Here is a 19,562-nt window from a genome sequence, read left to right as displayed (position 1 = left end):
GTCTGGCTGAGATGGAGATGATTTTCCCCACAGCAGCTCTCACAGTGCTGTGTACTGGTAGCTAGAAAGGTGTTGATAACACGCCAGGGTTTTGATTATTGCTGAGAAGTGCTCACACACAATCAAGGTCGCCTCTACAACATTCCCTGCTCACTAGTGGGCTGGGGATGGGCAAGAAGGTTGGGGACATAGACAGGACAGCTGACCCAAACGGATTGAAGGTCATACCATATGACGCCTACTCAGCCATAAAAGCTGAGAGAAAGGAGGAGGATTCATTTGTTATTACCATGTTGGTCTTCCAGAGCAACCATGCTCTGGTTTGCATAGCAAGGTTTTGGTAGCAGGTGGGCTACATAGGTGGCTTCCATGAGAAAGTGCTAGAAGTTTCCACTGTGGGTGACAGAGCCAATTCCAGATGGCTCCAAGACAGACCTGCTGTTGGCCAAGGCCAAGCCCATCAGTGTTTGCACTGGTGCCTCTGCGATAACACAGTTAAGAAGAGGGAAGGGGGAAACCTGCAGAACTGCAGCTGGAGAGAGGAGCGAGAATGGGCGAGAGAAACAACTCTGCAGACACCAAGGTCGGTGGAGAAGGAGGGGAAAGAGGTGCTCCAAGCACTGGAACAGAGATGCCCCTACAGCTTCTGAGGAGGAAAGAGCCGCAGATACAACGTGTGATGAACTGACTGCAATCCCTATTCTCCTATCCTCCTGTGCTGCTTGAGGGGAGGAGAGAGAGAGAACTCGGGAGTAAAGTTAAGCCTGGAAAGAAGGGAGAGGTGGAGGGAAGGTGTTCTAAGATTTAGTTTTATATTTCTTTGTCTTACTCTGATTTGATTGGTAATAAATTAAATTCATATTTCCCCAGTGATCTCTCCCTGCCTCTATTTCAACCTACAAGCATTTAGTTATATTTTCTCTCCTCTGCCCAGCTCAGGAGGGGAGAGATGGAGCCACTGTGGTGCAGCCAAGGCTAACCCACTGCAACCCACTACGCGTACTGAAGTGCTGCTTCCTGGGAAGTAGCTGGACATCACCTGCTGGTGGGAAGTAAAAAATTATTTTTTTATTTTCCTTTGCTTCTGTGTGCAGCCTTTGTTTTTATTTCATTAAACTGCCTTTATCTTGACCCACAAGTTCTTTTTCACCTTATTTTCTGTCCCCATTGTCCTCCTGAGGAGGGAAGTGATAGAGCAGCCCAGTGGGCACCTGGTGTCCAGCTGACATCAACCCAATACAAATTCGTCCAGAAGTTTCCCACTCAGACCAACAGGGGCTGAGCAAAAGCAGCTCAGTAAGTGCTTTTGGTACATGATGGGTAAGATTTCCTTCTTTCAGCCCCTTCTTTCAGCCAGTTATGGTTGGACTCGATGATCCACAGGGTCCTTTCCAACCTGGTGATTCTATGATTCTATGGAGAGCTGCCTGAAGCCCATCAGTCTCAAAGGAGGTTCTGCCCAGAGTAGTGTATGGAGGGAGTTGGGGGGTGCCAATGCGCTTTGAAGGTGTTTAGAGCAGGAGGGGATCCTTTTCTCTCTTGCAACTGAGACGCTCACTGTGAAAAAAAAAATTCCACGGAACTCCACGCCCACTCATGTCATGCTATCTCTGTACAGAAAGCCTCCTTGTCCCTTATCTCAGCCCCTCGAGATTTGTGAGATATCACAAGTAATAGTTGGACAAGATAAGGCTTCTTCCAACTTGCTGGTCACTCCTAATACCTATAAAGTCTCATCATGACAGTCCTGAATGGACCAGTGCCTGAGGATTCTACATCACATCTGTCTTCAGTCCAAACATGCTCTTTTCCAAAGCAAATACTGTGAGTTTTTTCCCCATTTTTATGACTTAAGCACCTACCTCCAAACCCTACCAACACCCTCACCTCCCATCAGGGAGAGCAGAGAATAAAGATGCTCAATTTTGGCCAAGCCAAGCTGAATCCACTCTCAATCCCTTCCTCAGTCCCTAGGGTTGAGGGAACTTCTTAATTTCAATTAGCCACTTGTGCAGTAAAACCCCTAAGCAGGCAACGAGTTGTCAGGATCTGACCCTCCAGGGTTTACCACCATGGTAATACAAAACCAGGCATGCAGGCGACAAGATGTTTATAGCCCAGTGATTCATAATACTGCAGAGTTTGCAGGAAATGTAACAAAATTCATGATTAAGAAATGCTCTTGTTTTCTGCTAAATATATAAAATAATCACTCATCCCCTGAGCAGCAGATGCAAATTATACATAGTATTAGCCTTATATGCCAACCGTTATAATTCTGGTGTGGCATGAAGCCATTTCCCAAGGCTCTAGAAGTCTCTTAATCTGCCTTTTGACGTCAAATGACAAATTTCTTGCCTGGGATCATTAACGGGATGACTAATGAAAGCTGATAAGTGAATTTATAAATGAAATTAAAAGATATTAATATTAAAGGCCAGGCTACAAGAAAGAGAAATGTGGATTTAGCAAACCACAACAACTAGCGCAGTAATCTGCATGAGATTTACAGCTCCTTTCCTGCCAGGCAAATTAGAGACATGGTATTTTCCGCCTGGAGGATATGGAAACTGCCAGGCTTGACGGACACCTCTCCCGAAGCTTTAGCACCCTCATTACCTTCAGACGCTGACTGAGACTTTGCTGCCTGAGACTTAAAATAAGCGCCTGCTCAAATTTGCCAGCAAATGCCATGCCAGGGCTGAAATTAGACTGATAGTCTTGCAAAGGTAACTGCATCCCCAAATCCTCATGCAGAGAAAAGACCTTTAGACTGTGTCCAGTTTGCTGCCAATTGCCTTTTTTTTTAATTTAAAAAAAATATTAAAAAATTAAAAAATTAAAAAAAATTAAAAAATTAAAAAAATTTAAAAAATTTAAAAATTTAAAAAATTTTTAATTAAAAAAAAAAGTCAAACTCTATTGCAATCTTATTTATCCCTGTATAAATGTTCATTGAGAATTTATTTTGTATTTATGCATGTCTAAACAAGCTCAGGCCTTTTCCAGCTCGGTGTCCAGTCCCACATCCAGGCAGCTTCACTGTGAACTCACAGCTCATTTCATAGAATCCTAGAATTCTTGGGTTGGAAAAGATCTTTGGAATCATCAAGCTCAACCATACCTGTCCACTACTGAACCTTAAGCACTTTATCTACCCTGTGTTTTAAATCCCTCCAGGGGTGGCGAGTGGACGACCTCCTTGGGCAGCCTCTGACAGGGTCTGAGAACCCTTTCGGTGAAGTTTTTCCTCGTCTCCAATCTGAGCCTCCTCTGGTGCAGGTTGAGCCCGTTTCGTCTCATCCCGTCACCTGTCACTTGGGAGAGGAGACCAACACCCACCTCACCACCATTTCCTCTCAGGCAGTTGCAGACAACGATGAGGTCTACCTTCAGCCTCCTTTTCTCCAGGCTAAACAGCCCCAGGTCCCTCCGCCGCCCCTCATAACCCTTGTTTTCCAGCCCCTTCCCCAGCTCCGTTCCCCTTCTCTGGACGCGCTCCAGAGCCTCAATGTCCTTCTTGTAGCGAGGGGCCAAAAACCGAACCCAGGATTTGAGGTGTGGCCTCACTAGCGCTGAGTCCAGGGGCACAATCCCTTCCCTGCTCCAGCCGGCCAGACTGTTTCTGATACAGGCCGAGATGCCATTGGCTGCTCCTCACTGAGTTTTGGTGCTCACAGAAGAGTCTATTTAAGCTTCAGCTCCCACCAGCTGATGCTGATCAGCCCTGAATGGACCAGACAAACATCTTCAGCCGCCTCAAGCAGCAGAGACAAATGAGGTCCTACCCAATACAGAAGGGCTGCATAACAACAGGCACCTCCTCTGCTATCAGAAAATAGGAGGATAAAGCTTGTTTTTGTCTGTAGATGCCTGGTTTTCCAGCAGACCTATTACGGGAAGAGGTTGGTCAGCCAAGTGCTCACAAAGACTTGTAGTGATAGGACAAGGGGGAACGGGTATAAACTGGAGAGGGGCAGATTTAGAGTAGATATCTGGAAGAATTTCTTCACCATGACAGTGGTGAGGCCCTGACCCAGGCTGCCCAGGGAAGCTGTGGCTGCTCCATCCCTGGAGGTGTCCGAAGCCAGGTTAGATGTGGCCTTGGGCAGCCTGATCCAGTGGGAGGTGTCCCTGCCCATGGCAGGGGGCTGGAACGAGGTGATCTTTAAGGTCCCTTCCTGCCCAAACTCTTCCATGATTCTATGAATCTATGATTCTGTGAGCAGTGCCTCCACCCATAGCTTCCAAATTCCCAAGATTCCCTTGAATGTATCAGGACCTCGAGCTGCCAATGTGACCTAAGGAAGAATCAGGTGCCACCAGGAGAATGAGAAAACCCAGAGACGCAACACAAAGCGCTGCACGGGGACTTTTCCCAATGCCACTGTCCATCAAAGGAGCCCAACGCAGAGGAGCAGCTGCAGCACAGCCTGAGCGATCGTGTTTCTGTGTGTCTTCTAGAGACCCTCAAGCCTGGAGACAATGAGAGCAGTTTTTTGGAGCAGCTCCTAATCCAACTCAAGTGTGGAGTGCTTGGACACCTGGCCTGGCTGGCTATCCCAGTCTGTCAGAGTCCTGCTCAAGATCCCTTCAAAGAAGTCCCAGAAGGTACTTCTGCCCACCTTCCTCCTCTTTTAGCAAAATGGCTGCTTCTTCTGCCATTTGGGGAAGGAGGTGGAAGAGCAATGTGTAGTAACAGCTCCACAGCACCACTTGAGCCTCCCCGAGGAAAACAGTAGTGGACGGTGGCTCTGTCTAAGCTGACTGTCACCCACACCTTAGGATGTCACCTCCAAGCAGGGCAGAGGGATGTGGTGCAAGAGATGGAAACATCCAGGTCCTTCTCCAAACTACCAAAATTCTCATCCAAACATCTCCCCGTGGGCATGTCCTCACTTCGAAGGGTTCCAGCCCACCAGAGAGTACCAAGCTGCCCCTTATTGCCTCTCCCTATGACCTGCATCTTCACTTCTTCCAGCTCCTGATCCCACTGGACTTAGGCACTCCAACCAAAGCGATAAAGTTCATGAAAGAGCTACAACTTTCCTGCAGGCACGTTTTACAGCCTTTAAAGGGAGGGACAGAAGACAACAGCAGTTCAGGGCACTTACCAAGAGGGATCCAAGACAGCACGTGCCACCAGCTGAACTCAGCCGGGGCTGGGAAATGTAAAGGACCAGCAGGCAGGAAAATGGGTGAGAAAAGGTCTTGGCAGACTGCAAAACTGAGCAGAGGTGGAGGAGAAAAGGTTAAGCAAAGGTGTTGGGGAAGCATGAGTTTGCTTTCCCTGTGTCCTGGCTCTGCCAAGCTCTGCTCTCCGGTGTAGGAGCACCGTCCCTGCAAAGACCAAGATCTGCTGTTCAGGCTGATAAGTGATTTGAGTGCTTTTTTGTTTCAGAGGGAGAATTTAGCCATTCTCAAAAGACTCAAGTTTCTTCCTAAGAAGGTGCAGGAGTAAGACAAGATGTAGGAGGGATCCCATGAGGTTCTGTGTGGAGCCCTTGCAAGCACAGCATCACTCAGATGCTGTTGGCACCCTCTGCCAACCCTGATCACAGATCAACCCAATCCATCTCCCTGAATTGAACCCAAAAAGGAATAAAGTTAACATTTTCCCACTGGGTCTTAGTCCCACTGTAACCATCCACCTGCAAGTCCCTGCCTCAGTCCCACCACAGCCACACGCCACCCTTCTCCATCCCAAGCCACCGCACCAGCTGAAAAGCTTCCTGAAGCGTTGTAGATCACTTTTAAATGTTGAGCAACGAGTTTACCACAAGCAGCAATTTGAAGATTTAGTGTATATACCGCCCTTTAATAGAAAAGCCTTGTGTTTTCATCTTACTCCGTGAGCTGTAGGTCTACGAAGAAGCACCCAAACACCATGAGATGCCTAAGAGTCAGGACACATGGCAGTGCCATCACAACTCTCCCAAGCGCAAAACCATCTCTAGTCTTGGAGGTCACGGATATGGAAGACTATCTAGATACAGAAGACCTTCTGAAATGTCTCCCCTTGCATTTCTGGTACATATATTTAATGCTTCCCAGAATGAGCGTTCCCACGTTAAGGGTGGGAAAGGTTTTTCTCTGCTGACCTGCTGCACTACGTGTCCCCTTTCGAACACCTCTAAAGATAAGGACCTTCCAGTTTTGACACTGGGCAGCCCAGAGCTTGGTTTCGGTTCAAACCACCACATAAACAGGCTGGAGGGGATGCCTGTGCCCTTGCTACCTGGCATTATGCGTGGCAGAGCCCCCAAACAGACATCTTCCCTTCTCCTTCTACCCCTGCGCCTTCAGCTGTTGTGGCCAGGAGGGGGATGAGCTGATCCTGAATGTCACACACGCTCCCCCATGGCATTTGGAGAGGTTCTCCTACAGGTTTGGGAGGTCAGGGCTCCCATGCCTGCCCCAGCAGCGCTTGATCCTCCCCTTTCAGCTAACGAGGGGCTCCCCAAATTACAAGCAGGTTTTTAGAACACCAACAAAGGAAGCTCTGACTTACTCTAGGACTGTTCTTCCAGGAGGTTCATGGATGAGGGCTCGGCACAAGACCTGTGACTCGGTGAGGACCGAGGCTGGAGGCAGTTATGGCAGTGTTGTGGCACCTATGGATCTTGCCCCCCAGTTTGGCACCCCACACTCTGTCCAGGACTTATCCAGTGATGCCAGACCGTGTCCCTAACACATCCCCAACGCCACGGGCCCCTCAGCCAAGGCAGCTCCCAGGTTTTGTAGCAGACATCCCCCAAACCCCTCCCAGCTTCCCAGCTGTGTTTGCTTCCTTGCTCAGGCACCAACTCACCGGTTCTCAAATAATACATTTCCACAGGGACGGATGCACACAGAGCGGTGTACATCCAGATCCGCCTTTCGTTAGACTTTGCCAATAACCCCCAATATGAACAAAGTGTGACCACTATTTACCTTTTTCTTAAAATGGAAACCGTGACACCACCCCAATTCCCGTGTGAGAGACAGATGGATCCCGCTCCCATGTGGCACCACTAAACGCATGCGGATGTGTGTAAAACCTTTACACAACCGCTCTATAAATTAATCTCATAGCCTGTTTTGTCTGTGTTCGGGATTATCTGTCTCCCTGTTATTGAAAGAAGTTATTTAAAGCCGCCCAGGAATACAGGTTGGTGCTGGGGAGATGTACAGGCTTTACAGAAACCACTGCATGTGCCTCCACACCCACCACAGCACCACCAGCACGTGACTCCTCTTGGATTTCCTCTGCCCACGATGCTAAAATCAAAAAAGATTATTTTCTTTGTACCAGGTGGCTTCTCAGGATTCGGAGTGTCAAAGGAATTAAGTCATTAAATTGTGGATGCGTTTGATGGATTATGAGCAATGAAAGCCTGGTGGTTACTGACTAATAAGGCTGGGAGGTGGAGGGAGGGGGAAATGTTTCCTCTCGTAAGAACGTGTTTTTAACAAGACAGGTCAAAATATGATGTAGATGATAAATTGCTTGGTACGAGTTGCCATTAACCCAGCAGCTTTCTGTATGATTAGATTACCGAGGTACCCTCAGAGTATATTGACCAAACAGTTTCGTTCTGTATTAGCGCTAATTTGCAGAATAAGATCTAAAGGGGGGGATATTACGCTCGCTGCAGTGAATCCGCTGCTCCAAACAAAGGAGCAGCTGCTGGCAGGTGTCCGCAGCGCGAGGTACGGTTCAGAGGGGACTGGGTTTATCCGTGTCAGGGTTCCAGGGTGGGATAAGAGGGAAGGGGATTCATTTTTTTTTTCTTTTTTTTTTTCCACGCTGAAACCCAAATCTCATTGTTTCACAGGGGGTTGAATTTGAAAAACAAAAAAATAAATTAAATTAAAGGGAAAAAAAAACCAAACCAAACCAAAAAAAAAAATCACATTGGAAAATGATCAGCCCCAAGAGGCATGCATGTCTCCCTTCATGCAAGCAAGAAGCACAGCCTCCCTCCTCGGGATGTGTACGGGGACATGTGTCACGCAGGGAGCTCAGCGCTGGCCCGGGGCGAGGATGGAGCAAGAACAAAGGGCCACAGCATACATCACATCCAAAGGGGTAGCATGGGGGCAACCCGCTTGTGTTCATACAGGGTGGGGGACAGGATGGCCAAACAGTCATTGAGGTACACGGAGAAGGAAATATGGAGAAGGAAATAATAAATAGATGTTTAAAAAGGAAAAAAAAAAACCAAAAAACAACCAAACTTGGGATAAAGCTAAGAGGGAAGGTGGAAAAGGCACGGCCTTGCAAAATGATGCGTCTCTTCGAGGGATGCTGGGGTAAGGCAGGGAGGGCTGCTGGAGACACTTTGTTTTGTTTGCGAGCGGTTCCTCTTGGAATTTTAGTGGTGGGAACCCCCGACCTGCTGAATTTGTCTTCCTCTCAGGGAAGACAAATAACCACTCCTGTGTCTCCCCACCTTCTGTGCAAATGCAATTAAGCCAAGATGCTCCCTCCCAGCCCACCTCGACCCCATGCCCAGCTCCTGCTTTCGGGAGCCCTGACTTCCCTCAGTTTCGGGGGGGGGCATCCAAGCCAAAATTGGGAGGTATTACAGAACCATTTTGCAGACCTGGGAAGGGAGGTCTGTTGCAGGAAGGGGAGAGGTGACCGGTGTCATTATCGCTTCGTAGCTGCAGCAAACCTGCTTGCTGACCGCAATTCACTCGTCCATCCCTCCCTGCTTCCAATATCTTAAGGTTCTCTGCGACTTTCTCCCAACCCCATAGTTTGGTCTCTCTCTTGACCAAACTGGGTTATTGAGAAGATGGTGGGCCTGGAGGCTTCAAGCAAGAAAATGTAGTTACAACATTAGCAGCTGGGACTGTTTTACGAGCCCTGCCTTGCAGGGGTCTCTAAAGATATTTATAGCGTGCCAGTCGCCGCGGGACTCAGGCACAGCAACTTCTCCCCTAGCAGATGGCGTGCAGGGTGCTCGCATACATCTGGATGTTTAAATATACGAGTAATAGATTAGAGGGAATTTTTATTTGCAGGTTCATTTACCTCTTGTTAAAAAAAAAAACCAAACCAATTACTCCCCCCATCCATCCAGAGGTCGTCCCTCTCGTTTTGTTATCAGTCTGATAAGGAATAAGCAATGTTGTAACTAGAATGAAATTAAGCAGCAGACCCTTCACCAAATATCTATCGTTTTGGATTAATAGTGAGGGTTTGGATTTATACACTTTCTGTTTTTTTGGCTATCCTGTGGTAAAATAGAACTCTGCATCAGCACAACGGTAATAGGGACTGTGCATCTAGGGAGTATGTACACACAGACTAATGCTGAGGGGAGATATGGGAGAGGAGGAAAAAAAAAATGTATTAAAAAGCCCCCGTATCTGCGCTACGGGGGGAAAAAAATCCACTCACTCCAACCTCACGATGGTGGGAAAAGCAAGGAAAAAATCTAAACAGCAGGATACGACAATAAATGGGAAAACAGCAATAGAAAAAGCACACTAGGTTAATATAGGAAAACTAGTTTCTTTATTGAGAGATCGTATATTAGTATTAGTGGAATCGTGTGTAACAATGTCATCATGCACACAATACAAAAAGGCAAGGCCCACCATGCTATGGAAGGGCAACAGAACAAAAGCAGCGTACACTGAGCAGATGTATAGGCTACAGCACATTACATTTCAGCAGGGTATGTCTCTACAGATAAAAAGAGATTTTACATCGGAAACTAGGTAATGTAAAAAAATACAGACCATGCTTTAGTTTTAGTACAAGAAAAAAGGTGGAGATACACAACCAAAGGATATTCGGTACAGAAAATTACCCACAAAATAAGAACAGGAAGTAATTCAGCACAGCAGAAAAAAATATGTTATCCCTGTTTAATGGAAAACCATTTTGCCAGTCGTCTCCTTTCCCCATCAGATTTCAGGGAAGGGGGATGTTTGCCAGCCTGGAGGTGCGGGAATGGGATAGGATACTTGTATTAATTGGAAAACCATTTTGCCAATTGTCTCCTTTCCCAACCAGATTTCAGGAAGCTGAGATGTTCACCAGGCTGGAGGCGAGGGAATGGGACGGGATACATGTGTTTAATGGAAAATGATTTTGCCAATTGTCTCTTTTCCTCATCAGATTTCAGGGAAGGGAGATGTTCACCAGCCTGGAGGTGCAGGAATGGGATGGGATACCTGTGTTTAATGGAAAATGATTTTACCAGCCATCTCCTTTCCCCATCAGATTTCAGGGAAGGGGGATGTTCACCAGCCTGGAGGTGCGGGAATGGGATGGGACACCTGTGTTTAATGGAAAATGATTTTGCCAGCCATCTCCTTTCCCCATCAGATTTCAGGGAAGGGGGATGTTAGCCGGCTGGAGGTGTGGGAATGGGATGGGACACTTGTGGCTGGCAGGATGGTGTGCGGGCGAGCGGCTGGGTGGGCGAGCACCCACGGGAGACAGCTGTCCCGCTTTATTTCGGGAATTCAAGCGAATTTGTACATTTCCCCTCCCCAATTCGTTTTGTGGGTTTGTTGGTTTTGGGTGTTGTTTTTTTTTTAAGGGGTTGGCTGCGATTTGGAGGCATTCAGTCCCAGGAGACTCTGAGCCCCACGACCACAGCAAAATGAATCCACTTAACAGGAATTTACAGTGCAATGTACTCAGCTACACAGGATGGAGGTACAAAAATGGCTGTTATCGTCTACAGCTACGCTGGGATGGCCTGGTGGCTACGCTACACGGCGAGACGGGAGGGGGGAAAGGGGGGTGGGGGAGGTGTTCAAATTAAAGGATAAAACAAAATTTAAGCAATAAACGAGGAGAAAATGGATCTACCGCAGCACAGACTGGGATGGGGGGGGGGGGGGGCTGGGAGGGGCGACCCCACAGCGGGCACTGCGGAGCCCTGAGCGACTGGGAGATGGGGGGGGGACACACGGGGATGGGGGAGGTGGGAATGGGGCACCCGGGGATGGGGGACCCCGACACGTCCCTCCCGCCGCCCCCGGGACGCGAACCCGCGGCGCAGGGCGCGGTACCTCTGTTGCGCACGGAGCCGAAGACGGGCAGCACCAGGTAGCCGACGTGCACCAGGACCATGCTGCAGCCTTGAGCGCGTTCCGCTTAACCAACCAAACCAATCAAACCGCCCGCCCAGCTCCCCGCCGGCCCCTCCGACGCGGCGGCCACTGCCGCCCGCCCGCACCGCTCTCCCAGCTCCGCCGCCACCGCACAAAGGCGCCCGCCCGCCGCGGGGCGCGCCACGCCGGGAGCGAGGCCACGCCCACCGCGCGCCGCGCCGGCCAATGGGAGCGCGTGGCGGGGAGAGAGGGGCGGGGAAAAGTGCTCCCGCGGCCAATGAGGAGGAGAGAGGCGGGGCCGAGGGGGAGGGAGGAGCGCTGACCAATGGAAAGGCGGAGCGGAGGCGGACGGGCGGGGCAAATGGCTGGGGCGGCCAATGGAAAGGCGGCATGCGGAAAGGGGCGGGGCCACGCCGTAAATAGGCGTCCAGGAGAGAGAGGGTGGAGCGTGGGCCAATGGGGACGCGGAGCGAGAGGCGAGGGGTGCCTACGCTAAGCCACGCCTACCAAGAGACACGCAGGCCAATGGGGAGCCTGAGGGAAGGTGAGGGGCGGGGCGACGAAGGAAAGCCGCCCCCACGGCTCCGAGCGCCAGTGAATGGGAAGGCGGCGGGGGGAGAGGGGCGGGGCAGCGAAGACGTTAAGCCACGCCCACCGCGCGCAGCGTCGGCCAATGGGGAGGAAGAGGGCGGGCGCGCGCACCGGTTCACGCGGGAACGCGGGGCGCGCGCAGAGGCGGGCGTGCCCCGCGCGGGGGGGGGGGGTGGGGGGGGGCGCGCGGTGCGGGCGCGTGTGCGTTCGTGTGCTGCGCGCGGGGGGCGCGTGCGGGCGGGCATTGCACGTGCAGGGGCGGGCACGCGCGGGTGCACGCGGGCATCGCTCTGGAGGGCGCAGGCTGATACCGCGCACACGTGTGTGTGTGCACATGGAACACAGACACCCCCCTGCACACGTGTGTGCACACATGCAGCATAGATACCCCCTGCACACGTGTGTGCACATGCAGCACTGACACATCCCCTGCACACGTGTGTGTGCACATGCAACACAGACACTCCCTGCACATGTGTGTGTGCACATGGAACACAGACAACCCCTGCACACATGTGTGTGCACATGCAAACACGGACACCCCCTGCACATGTGTGTGTGCACATGGAACACAGACAACCCCTGCACACATGTGTGCACATGCAAACAAAGACACCCCCTGCACACATGTGTGCACACATGCAGGCACAGACACACACCCTGCACACATGTGTGCACACATGCAGCACAGGCACACCCCCGCACACGTGTGTGCACAAGTGCAATGCACACCTATGTGCACACAGAGGCACAAGCACACACACACTGCACATGTAAGTGTATACACTTACGCAGCTCGTTTGCACAAAGTGTGCGTGCACTCAGTGCACATGTATGTTCACACATGCACCACGCAGGTACAGGCACTCCTTGCACACACATGTGCACTTAGACACAGGCACACACGCGCTCTCTGCACACGTGCACGGGCACACGCAGGCACCACACACGTGCACGCATGCCTTGAACATGCGACACCGGCGTGCACTGGTGTGTGCGCACACGCGCTGTGCACGCAGACAGAGGCACACTCGCCTTGCACGTACATGTGCGCACGCGGTGCATACGCGGACACAGGCGCACACACACACACCATTTGCGCATAGGTGCACACACGCAGTGCACACGCAGGCACAGGCACTGCACGCGTGTGCAGGTGTGCACTGCTCGTGTAGGCGTGGGCACGTGCATTGCACACGCATGTGAACTCATATGGCACGTGCATGTGCACAGGCACTGCTCATGCAGGCGCTCCATCCCTGTTCCCATTCTCCGCTTCATCCCGTGCCCTCGAGTCCCCATCCCTGTCTCCATCTTCCCCTCCTCCACCTCCATTCCCTTCCCGCCTCCCACTCCATCCCTATCCGCCTCTCAATCCCCATTTCTCTCTCTGTCCCCCTCCCGTCTCCCTCCCTCCATCCCAGTTCCCTCCCGATCCACCTCCTTGTCCCCCTCTCCATCTTCATCTCCTTCTCCATCCCAGTCCCCTTCTCCGTCCCCATCCTGTCACCATCTCTGCCGTCCTCCTCTTCCGCCTCTTCTTCCCTATCCCTATCCCACTCTCTGTCCCCCTCTCCACCCCCATTTCCCTCTCCATCCCTCTCCTCCATCCCCATTTCTTTTCTCCTCTTTGTCCCCCCTCCCCATCTCCCTCCCTATCCCTGTCTCCATCGCTCTCCCTTCCTCCATCCCTGTCCCCTCCCCATCCACCTCCTTGTCCCCCTCCCCATCCTTGTCTCCCTCTCCATCCCAATCCCTCGCTCCATTCCCATTCCCATCCCACTCCCCCCTCCCTCCTCTTCCCTGTCCCCATCCCCTTCTCCATCCCCATCTCCCTCTCCATTGCTGTCCCTCTCTCCATCCCCCTCCCTGTCCCCATCTCCCTCTCCATCCTTATCCCTCTTTCCATCCCTGTCCCTCTCTCCGTCCCCATCCCTCTCCACTTCTCCATCCCCATCCCCGTTCCCCTCTCCATCTCCCTCTCCATCCCTGGCCCTGTCTCCATCCCGGACACCCGCCCGCTGTGTCACCACCCAAGTTTCCCACAGAACTTCACTCCTTGGGCCATAGCTGACCTAAAATATCCCACACCAATCCCACACCAATCCCACACCAATCCCACACCAATCCCACACCACAGCGTGCAGAGCCATCCTGACCATGGGACCAAGAACGCCAGTGGCTTCAAGAAGGACAATTCCACCATAAAATTTCCCATCCAGAAGCTCATCCCTGTTTATTTCACACAGTTTTTCAACGGGGAAAGACCCTGGCCTCAAGTGGGAAAGAATCCCGCTGCGGGAGGGATCCCGGGAAGCATTTTTCCATGCTGCAAGCTGATATTTTGGTGCCCTTTCCACCAGGTCTCGGCTCCCCCCTCGCTGCAGTCCCATTGAGGGGAGCCCCCGTAATCCCAGCTTAGCTTTATCTGTCCTCCGCATCTGGCAGGTCTAAGCGCTCAGCAGCTTCCTAACGTCTACGTGCCACGGATTTGTTCGCCTGGATTACGGCGTTGGGTTTGTCGCTGGGTTTGGTTTATTTCATGTTCTGGTTTCTTTCGGGGTTTTTTTTCCACTTTTGGGATGGAAGAACAGGAGCTCGGCAACTTGGGTATGTCCAGAACTTCCCCTCCTAGATCCAAACGGGCTCTTTCAGGGATGTTTTTACAAAATTGTGGAATCACGGAATGGTTTGGGTTGGAAGGAACCTTAAAGCCCATCCAGTTCTACCCTCTGCCATGGGCAGGGACACCTCCCACTGGAATCAGTTGCTCAAAGCCCCATCCAACGTGGCCTTCAACACCTCCAGGGATGGGGCAGCCACCGCTCCCCTGTGGCAACCTGGGCCAGGGCCTCACCACCCTCACAGGAAAACATTTCTTCCTAAAATCTCATCTCAACTTCCCCTCTTTCCAGCCTAAAATCATTCCCTCTCATCCTATCCCCCCCTTCCCTGATTAAGGACCCACGCTATCCCGGTCACACCACCGCCTCACCGAGCTCCCCTGAAATGGGAGTTGGAAAAGTCCCAAGCTCCCACTGCGTTTTGGATGTTCTCTCCTGCCTTTCCCCCTGCTTCATGCCTCCCAGGGGGGCTGTGACGACCCCAAAAGGATTTTCCATGGAGGAAGCCTGGATCTCACCCCCCACTGCCACCGTGCTGCTCTGAGCAATGCCCTCGGCCGTGGATCAGCCCGCCCGGAGTGCAAAGCTCCACGTGTGCTGGTACCACGCGCTACCCACACCACCACAAATATTTCCAAGGAAAGAGAAAACTTGGCGTTTTCTTTCCCATGCTTATGCCACCATGAAACGCTTCTGATGCCCCATTAGCGGTGCAGCACGGAAAAAGTACCGCTTTCCACCCATTTCTACCAGCAGAGAGAAATCTCCTGCAGCAAAAAAGTCCCATCTGCTCAACTCCGCTGTGTCAAACACCCTACGAAGAGACACAAAGTCTGGAAGGGGCTAATGAAGCCAAACCCATGCCCAAATGAACCCAAATCCTTGACCCAACAAGGAGAGGTTTCTGCCTTGTCTCCTCTTGCCCATCCCTCTGGGACTTGAGGACATGTGCGGAGCCCACGAAGCCCCTCTGATCCACCAAGACCACCGCTGGCCCTGAGCCGAGGGCTGCAGCCCAGCCACCAGCTCTGGTTGTCTTCGGCAGCTGCTGCCCTGGCAGCTGTCGTGGGTGTTTGTGGGGCTCAGCCCTCGCTGCTGTTGCTTTTCATCCACACGCGCTCTCCCCCCGGACACCCGATCCGCCACTGGGGCTTTGCGTGTCACACAGGTGCTGCAGGCACAGGTTGATGTTAAAATTAGCCCTTGGCTTCCTCCTGCCCACATGGCCAATGCCCGTTGGTGTCCCCCAATGCGGCTCTTTGAGCTCCAGTTTGGGACATCCTCCCACTTTTGCCCCAAGGTTTCTTTCGAAATTAACACCATGAAATTCTTCTTCAATGTGATGTTCTCCAGCCTCGTGGGTGTCACATGTGCCACCAACATACCCATGGAATGAATGTTCTGGAGATGCTGCAGGACTCGCATCAGTGCATCAGGGTTGTGTCACTCCTTCTTCCCACAGGGGAGGTTTCTCCCCTTAGCCAGGCAGGAACAGAGGGTGTTCAAGAGATATAAGTGTGATACAGAAAATTGAGAAGTCGTGGGGCACATCACGGGTAGGTCTGTGGGTGACTATAACTCAGCTCATTTCCAGACCTGGTGTGCACCCTCTGCTCACCTCAACGCCCTCGGTAATTTCATAGAATCAAAGAATCATAGGATGATTTGGGTCGGAAGGGACATTAAAGCCCATCCAGTTCCAACCCCCTGCCATGGGGAGGAACACCTCCCAGTGGATCAAGCTGCTCAAAGACCCGTTCAACCTGGCCTTGAACACCTCCAGGGACGAGGCAGCCACCGCTGCTCTGGGCAATCTGTGCCGGTATCTCACCACCCTCATCGTGAAGAATTTCTTCCCAATGTCTGATCTAAATCTCCCCCCTTCCAATTTAAAGCCATTCCCCCTTGTCCCATCACTCCATACCCTTGTAAAAAACCCCTCCCCAGCTTTCCTGCAGCCCCTCTCAGTACTAGAAGCTGCTTTAAGATGTCCCTAGAGCCTTCTCTTCTCTTCTCCTCTTCTCTTCTCTTCTCTTCTCTTCTCTTCTCTTCTCTTCTCTTCTCTTCTCTTCTCTTCTCTTCTCTTCTCTTCTCTTCTCTTCTCTTCTCTTCTCTTCTCTTCTCTTCTCTTCTCTTCTCTTCTCTTCTCTTCTCTTCTCTCTTCTCTTCTCTCTTCTCTTCTCTTCTCTTCTCTTCTCTTCTCTTCTCTTCTCTTCTCTTCTCTTCTCTTCTCTTCTCTTCTCTTCTCTTCTCTTCTCCAGGCTGAACAACCCCAACTCTCTCGTCCTGTTGTCACACGGTATCACATTCCAATGCGATACAAGATTTTTCATCTCTGCAAAACCGAACTACGTGAAATCCTTTCGGAAGTTGAGATGGGATCAACCAACTCAAAAACTGATGAATCAACATCCTTTAAACCGTACTCTTTTTTTTGGCCAGCCTCTGGCTGAACAGTAGAAGAACCGTGGTGAAAGGCTTTACCTGGCAGTTTCAAAGCCATGGTTTGCTCAAGAAGGACATCTCGCACTCCACATGCAGCAGCCATTGATTCAGTTTGTGGGATTGATGACATTAGAAGACCTGATGCCTTTCTTCTGGTAGGGATGAAGCATGTGGTTGGTGGTATCTCTTCACTAGACAATGGTCTAAGCCTTAGTTATTTTCCGATCTTTGCTACGTTTCCCTTGGTAAATTATCTTCACATGAATGGCGAGGCAACCCCAGCATGGCCATGGCTGGATCTTTGATGGTTCTCCTAGGGCAGGGGTGGTGGGTCTTATAACCCCATTAAGAAGAACAGGTCTGGTGGTTTGAGGATCTCAAGTGTTGGACGGGGGGAGACAAAAAGCTGCCTGGGAGTCCAGCACTGGAGAAGAGAACCTACAGGGAAAAGGGAAGGTGGAAAAATTAAAGGCAAAATGAAGAATGGGTAGAGAAATGGTGAAAAGGGAGAAGAAATTTTTACAGTAAACACCTTAGCATCGTAGTGTGCCTAAGGAGCAAAAGTAACCCAAACCCAGCCAGGGATGCAGAAAGCGGAGGGCTCCTGGTTGATGAAAAGGCTTTATTTGATATTTATTTACACCAAAGTTTAATCTACGCTGATTTAACTCCTTTATCTCCTGCCTCTCTGTAATTTTATCTCTTCAGCCTTTTACTCTCTTTTTTTTTCTGTGTGTGTGTTTTCTCCAAAAAAAAAACCAAAGGTGGGTTGGAGAAAATCATTATACATTCACTTAAAATTAAAAAGAAATACTTTGGTATTTGGATTTCCCAGTTTGATGGGAAGAGAATAAGGAAATGGTTAAAACCCTCATATTCAATGAGCAAGAGCAACCATTTGGGAGACAAGAAAGAGTAGATTTCCCAGAGTGGGTTTCAAATACACAGCCCAGGACTTTCTCCAGAGGAAAGCAGGAGGCAGTTTTTCCTCCTCCCCTAAGAGCAGGGATTTTCCAGAGCTCACAGCTGCTGGAAGGGACCCAATGTCCTCTTGAGCTCATTTAAGAGAGATCTCAGTTTATGACAGCAAGGGGGTGTGATACCCCCACTTATGTCTCATCATTTTGCTTAAACTGAACTATTTTGCTTTGAGGAATTTCATTCTCTGTCTGTGTGGGTACAGCAGCCTGAAAAATAATGTCATTTTTCTGATGTGTGGTAGTTGTTCCAAAATGGGACCTGACCGTGTTTGACTGCAGTGAGTGCTGAGAAGGATATTGGGGCTGTAATTATTTCTTCCAAGTTATACTTTTGATTGCACATCCTTGACATTAACCCTGTGCCTCCCTATCGAGAGGGCTGGAGCTGGGCTTTAGGATATTCTGTTTGGAATCCCCAGTGTAAGAAGGATATGGAACTGTTGGAATGGGTCCAGGGGAGGGCATGAAGATAATCCAAGGGCTGGAGCACCTCTGCTCTGAGGACAGGCTGAGAGAGTTGGGGTTGTTCAGCCTGGAGAAGAGAAGGCTGTGGGGAGACCTTAGAGCAGCTTCCAGTACCTGAAGGGCCTGCAGGAAAGCTGGGAAGAAGAATTTTAGAAGGACATGGAATGATCGGACAAAGGGGAATGGCTTTAAATTGGAAGGGGGAAGATTTAGATCAGGCGTTAGGAAGATTCTTCATGCTGAGGGTGGGGAGGCCCTGGCCCAGGTTGCCCAGAGCAGTGGTGGCTGCTCCATCTCTGGAGGGGTTCAAGGCCAGGATGGATGGGGTTTGGAGCCCCTGATCCAGTGGGAGGTGTCTCTGCCCATGGCAGGGGGTGGAACTGGATGGGCTTAAAGGTCCCTTCCAACCCAAACCATTCTATGATTCTGTGATTCTATGATATTTCTCATCACCCTTTTCCAAGAAGAATGACCTCAAGCTCATTCTTTCTCCTTTGTTCTACCCATATTTTCAGAGAGCGGAAGTTTTGGTGTGTTTTCCTTGGTGGTCCCTCTCAATACTTTCCCCATTCCAGTATCCCACCCATGGCTTTGGGATGCAACCGCGGTCAATGCAAGAGAAGGGGTCAAAGGAGAGCTCTCTCCTGGAAACACACTTGGCAGCAGCCTTGCTGCCAAACCCTGTGGTTTCTGCCAGTAATCAAGGATGCCACCATATTTTATTTGTAATATTTGCTCCTTGCTCTCAAGGTGGCTTTGCGCTAACCGAAAGTACAGCAAGGTTGACGACCTCTGTCTGTATTCCCAGATCCTGGGCTGGAAAGCTGGAAAAATAACCCTCCATTGGATCTGGTGGTGATTAATTACCTTGAAATCACAGCTGGGTGATTTGATTTGTGTTATGTTTGGGTGATTTGATTTCTTCTGCCTTTTCTGGGGCCTGTTTCCTTGCCGTGGGTTGCATAAGCAGGAGACAGAGTCCGGCATTGTTCGGGAAACACAAAAACACTTATCTTTCCACTGCCACAAGCAGTATTGCCTCTTTTGGGGGCACTTTCCTCCATTCCAGGGGATGCAGCGGAGGGTGCGATGGCAAACTGGAGCCTGTATCCTCTGGCTTTGGTGCCATCTAGTGCCTTCCCATGGGCTGCTTCCAGCTAAAGTGTCAGTATCCAAATTGCAGTAAAAATAAGCGAGATCTCTTGCCAGATGACCTCCTGTGCAGACTGGGTGCTGCCGAGACTCCTGACCTCCACCAACATGCCACCTTCAAGGCTTTCCATGGGGCTGGGAGCCAGTTGAGCCGAGCCTGGAGCATGAGAAATTAAGAAGATTCATCCCTGAGGCACGGGGAAGTGAGGAAAGCAGATGCAAAACTGATTTTGAAGTATTT

General features: G+C 50.7%; 1 protein-coding gene across 2 annotated transcripts in view; it reads right to left on the bottom strand.

Moving 5' to 3' along the window:
- The window catches only part of ARK2C (arkadia (RNF111) C-terminal like ring finger ubiquitin ligase 2C), a 58,464-nt gene extending 47,226 nt beyond the window's left edge, over positions 1-11,238 (bottom strand). For both annotated transcript variants that reach the window (XM_054055270.1, XM_054055271.1), the window contains exon 1: positions 11,023-11,238. In XM_054055270.1, the coding sequence (XP_053911245.1) occupies positions 11,023-11,083 (61 nt within the window). In that variant the 5' untranslated portion in view covers positions 11,084-11,238. The remainder of the gene's footprint in view (positions 1-11,022) is intronic.
- Positions 11,239-19,562: the final 8,324 nt, after the last annotated feature.

Source organism: Cuculus canorus, chromosome Z (genome assembly GCF_017976375.1).
Source record: "Cuculus canorus isolate bCucCan1 chromosome Z, bCucCan1.pri, whole genome shotgun sequence".
Lineage (NCBI taxonomy): Eukaryota > Metazoa > Chordata > Aves > Cuculiformes > Cuculidae > Cuculus > Cuculus canorus.
This window is presented reverse-complemented; position numbering and strand designations above follow the sequence as displayed.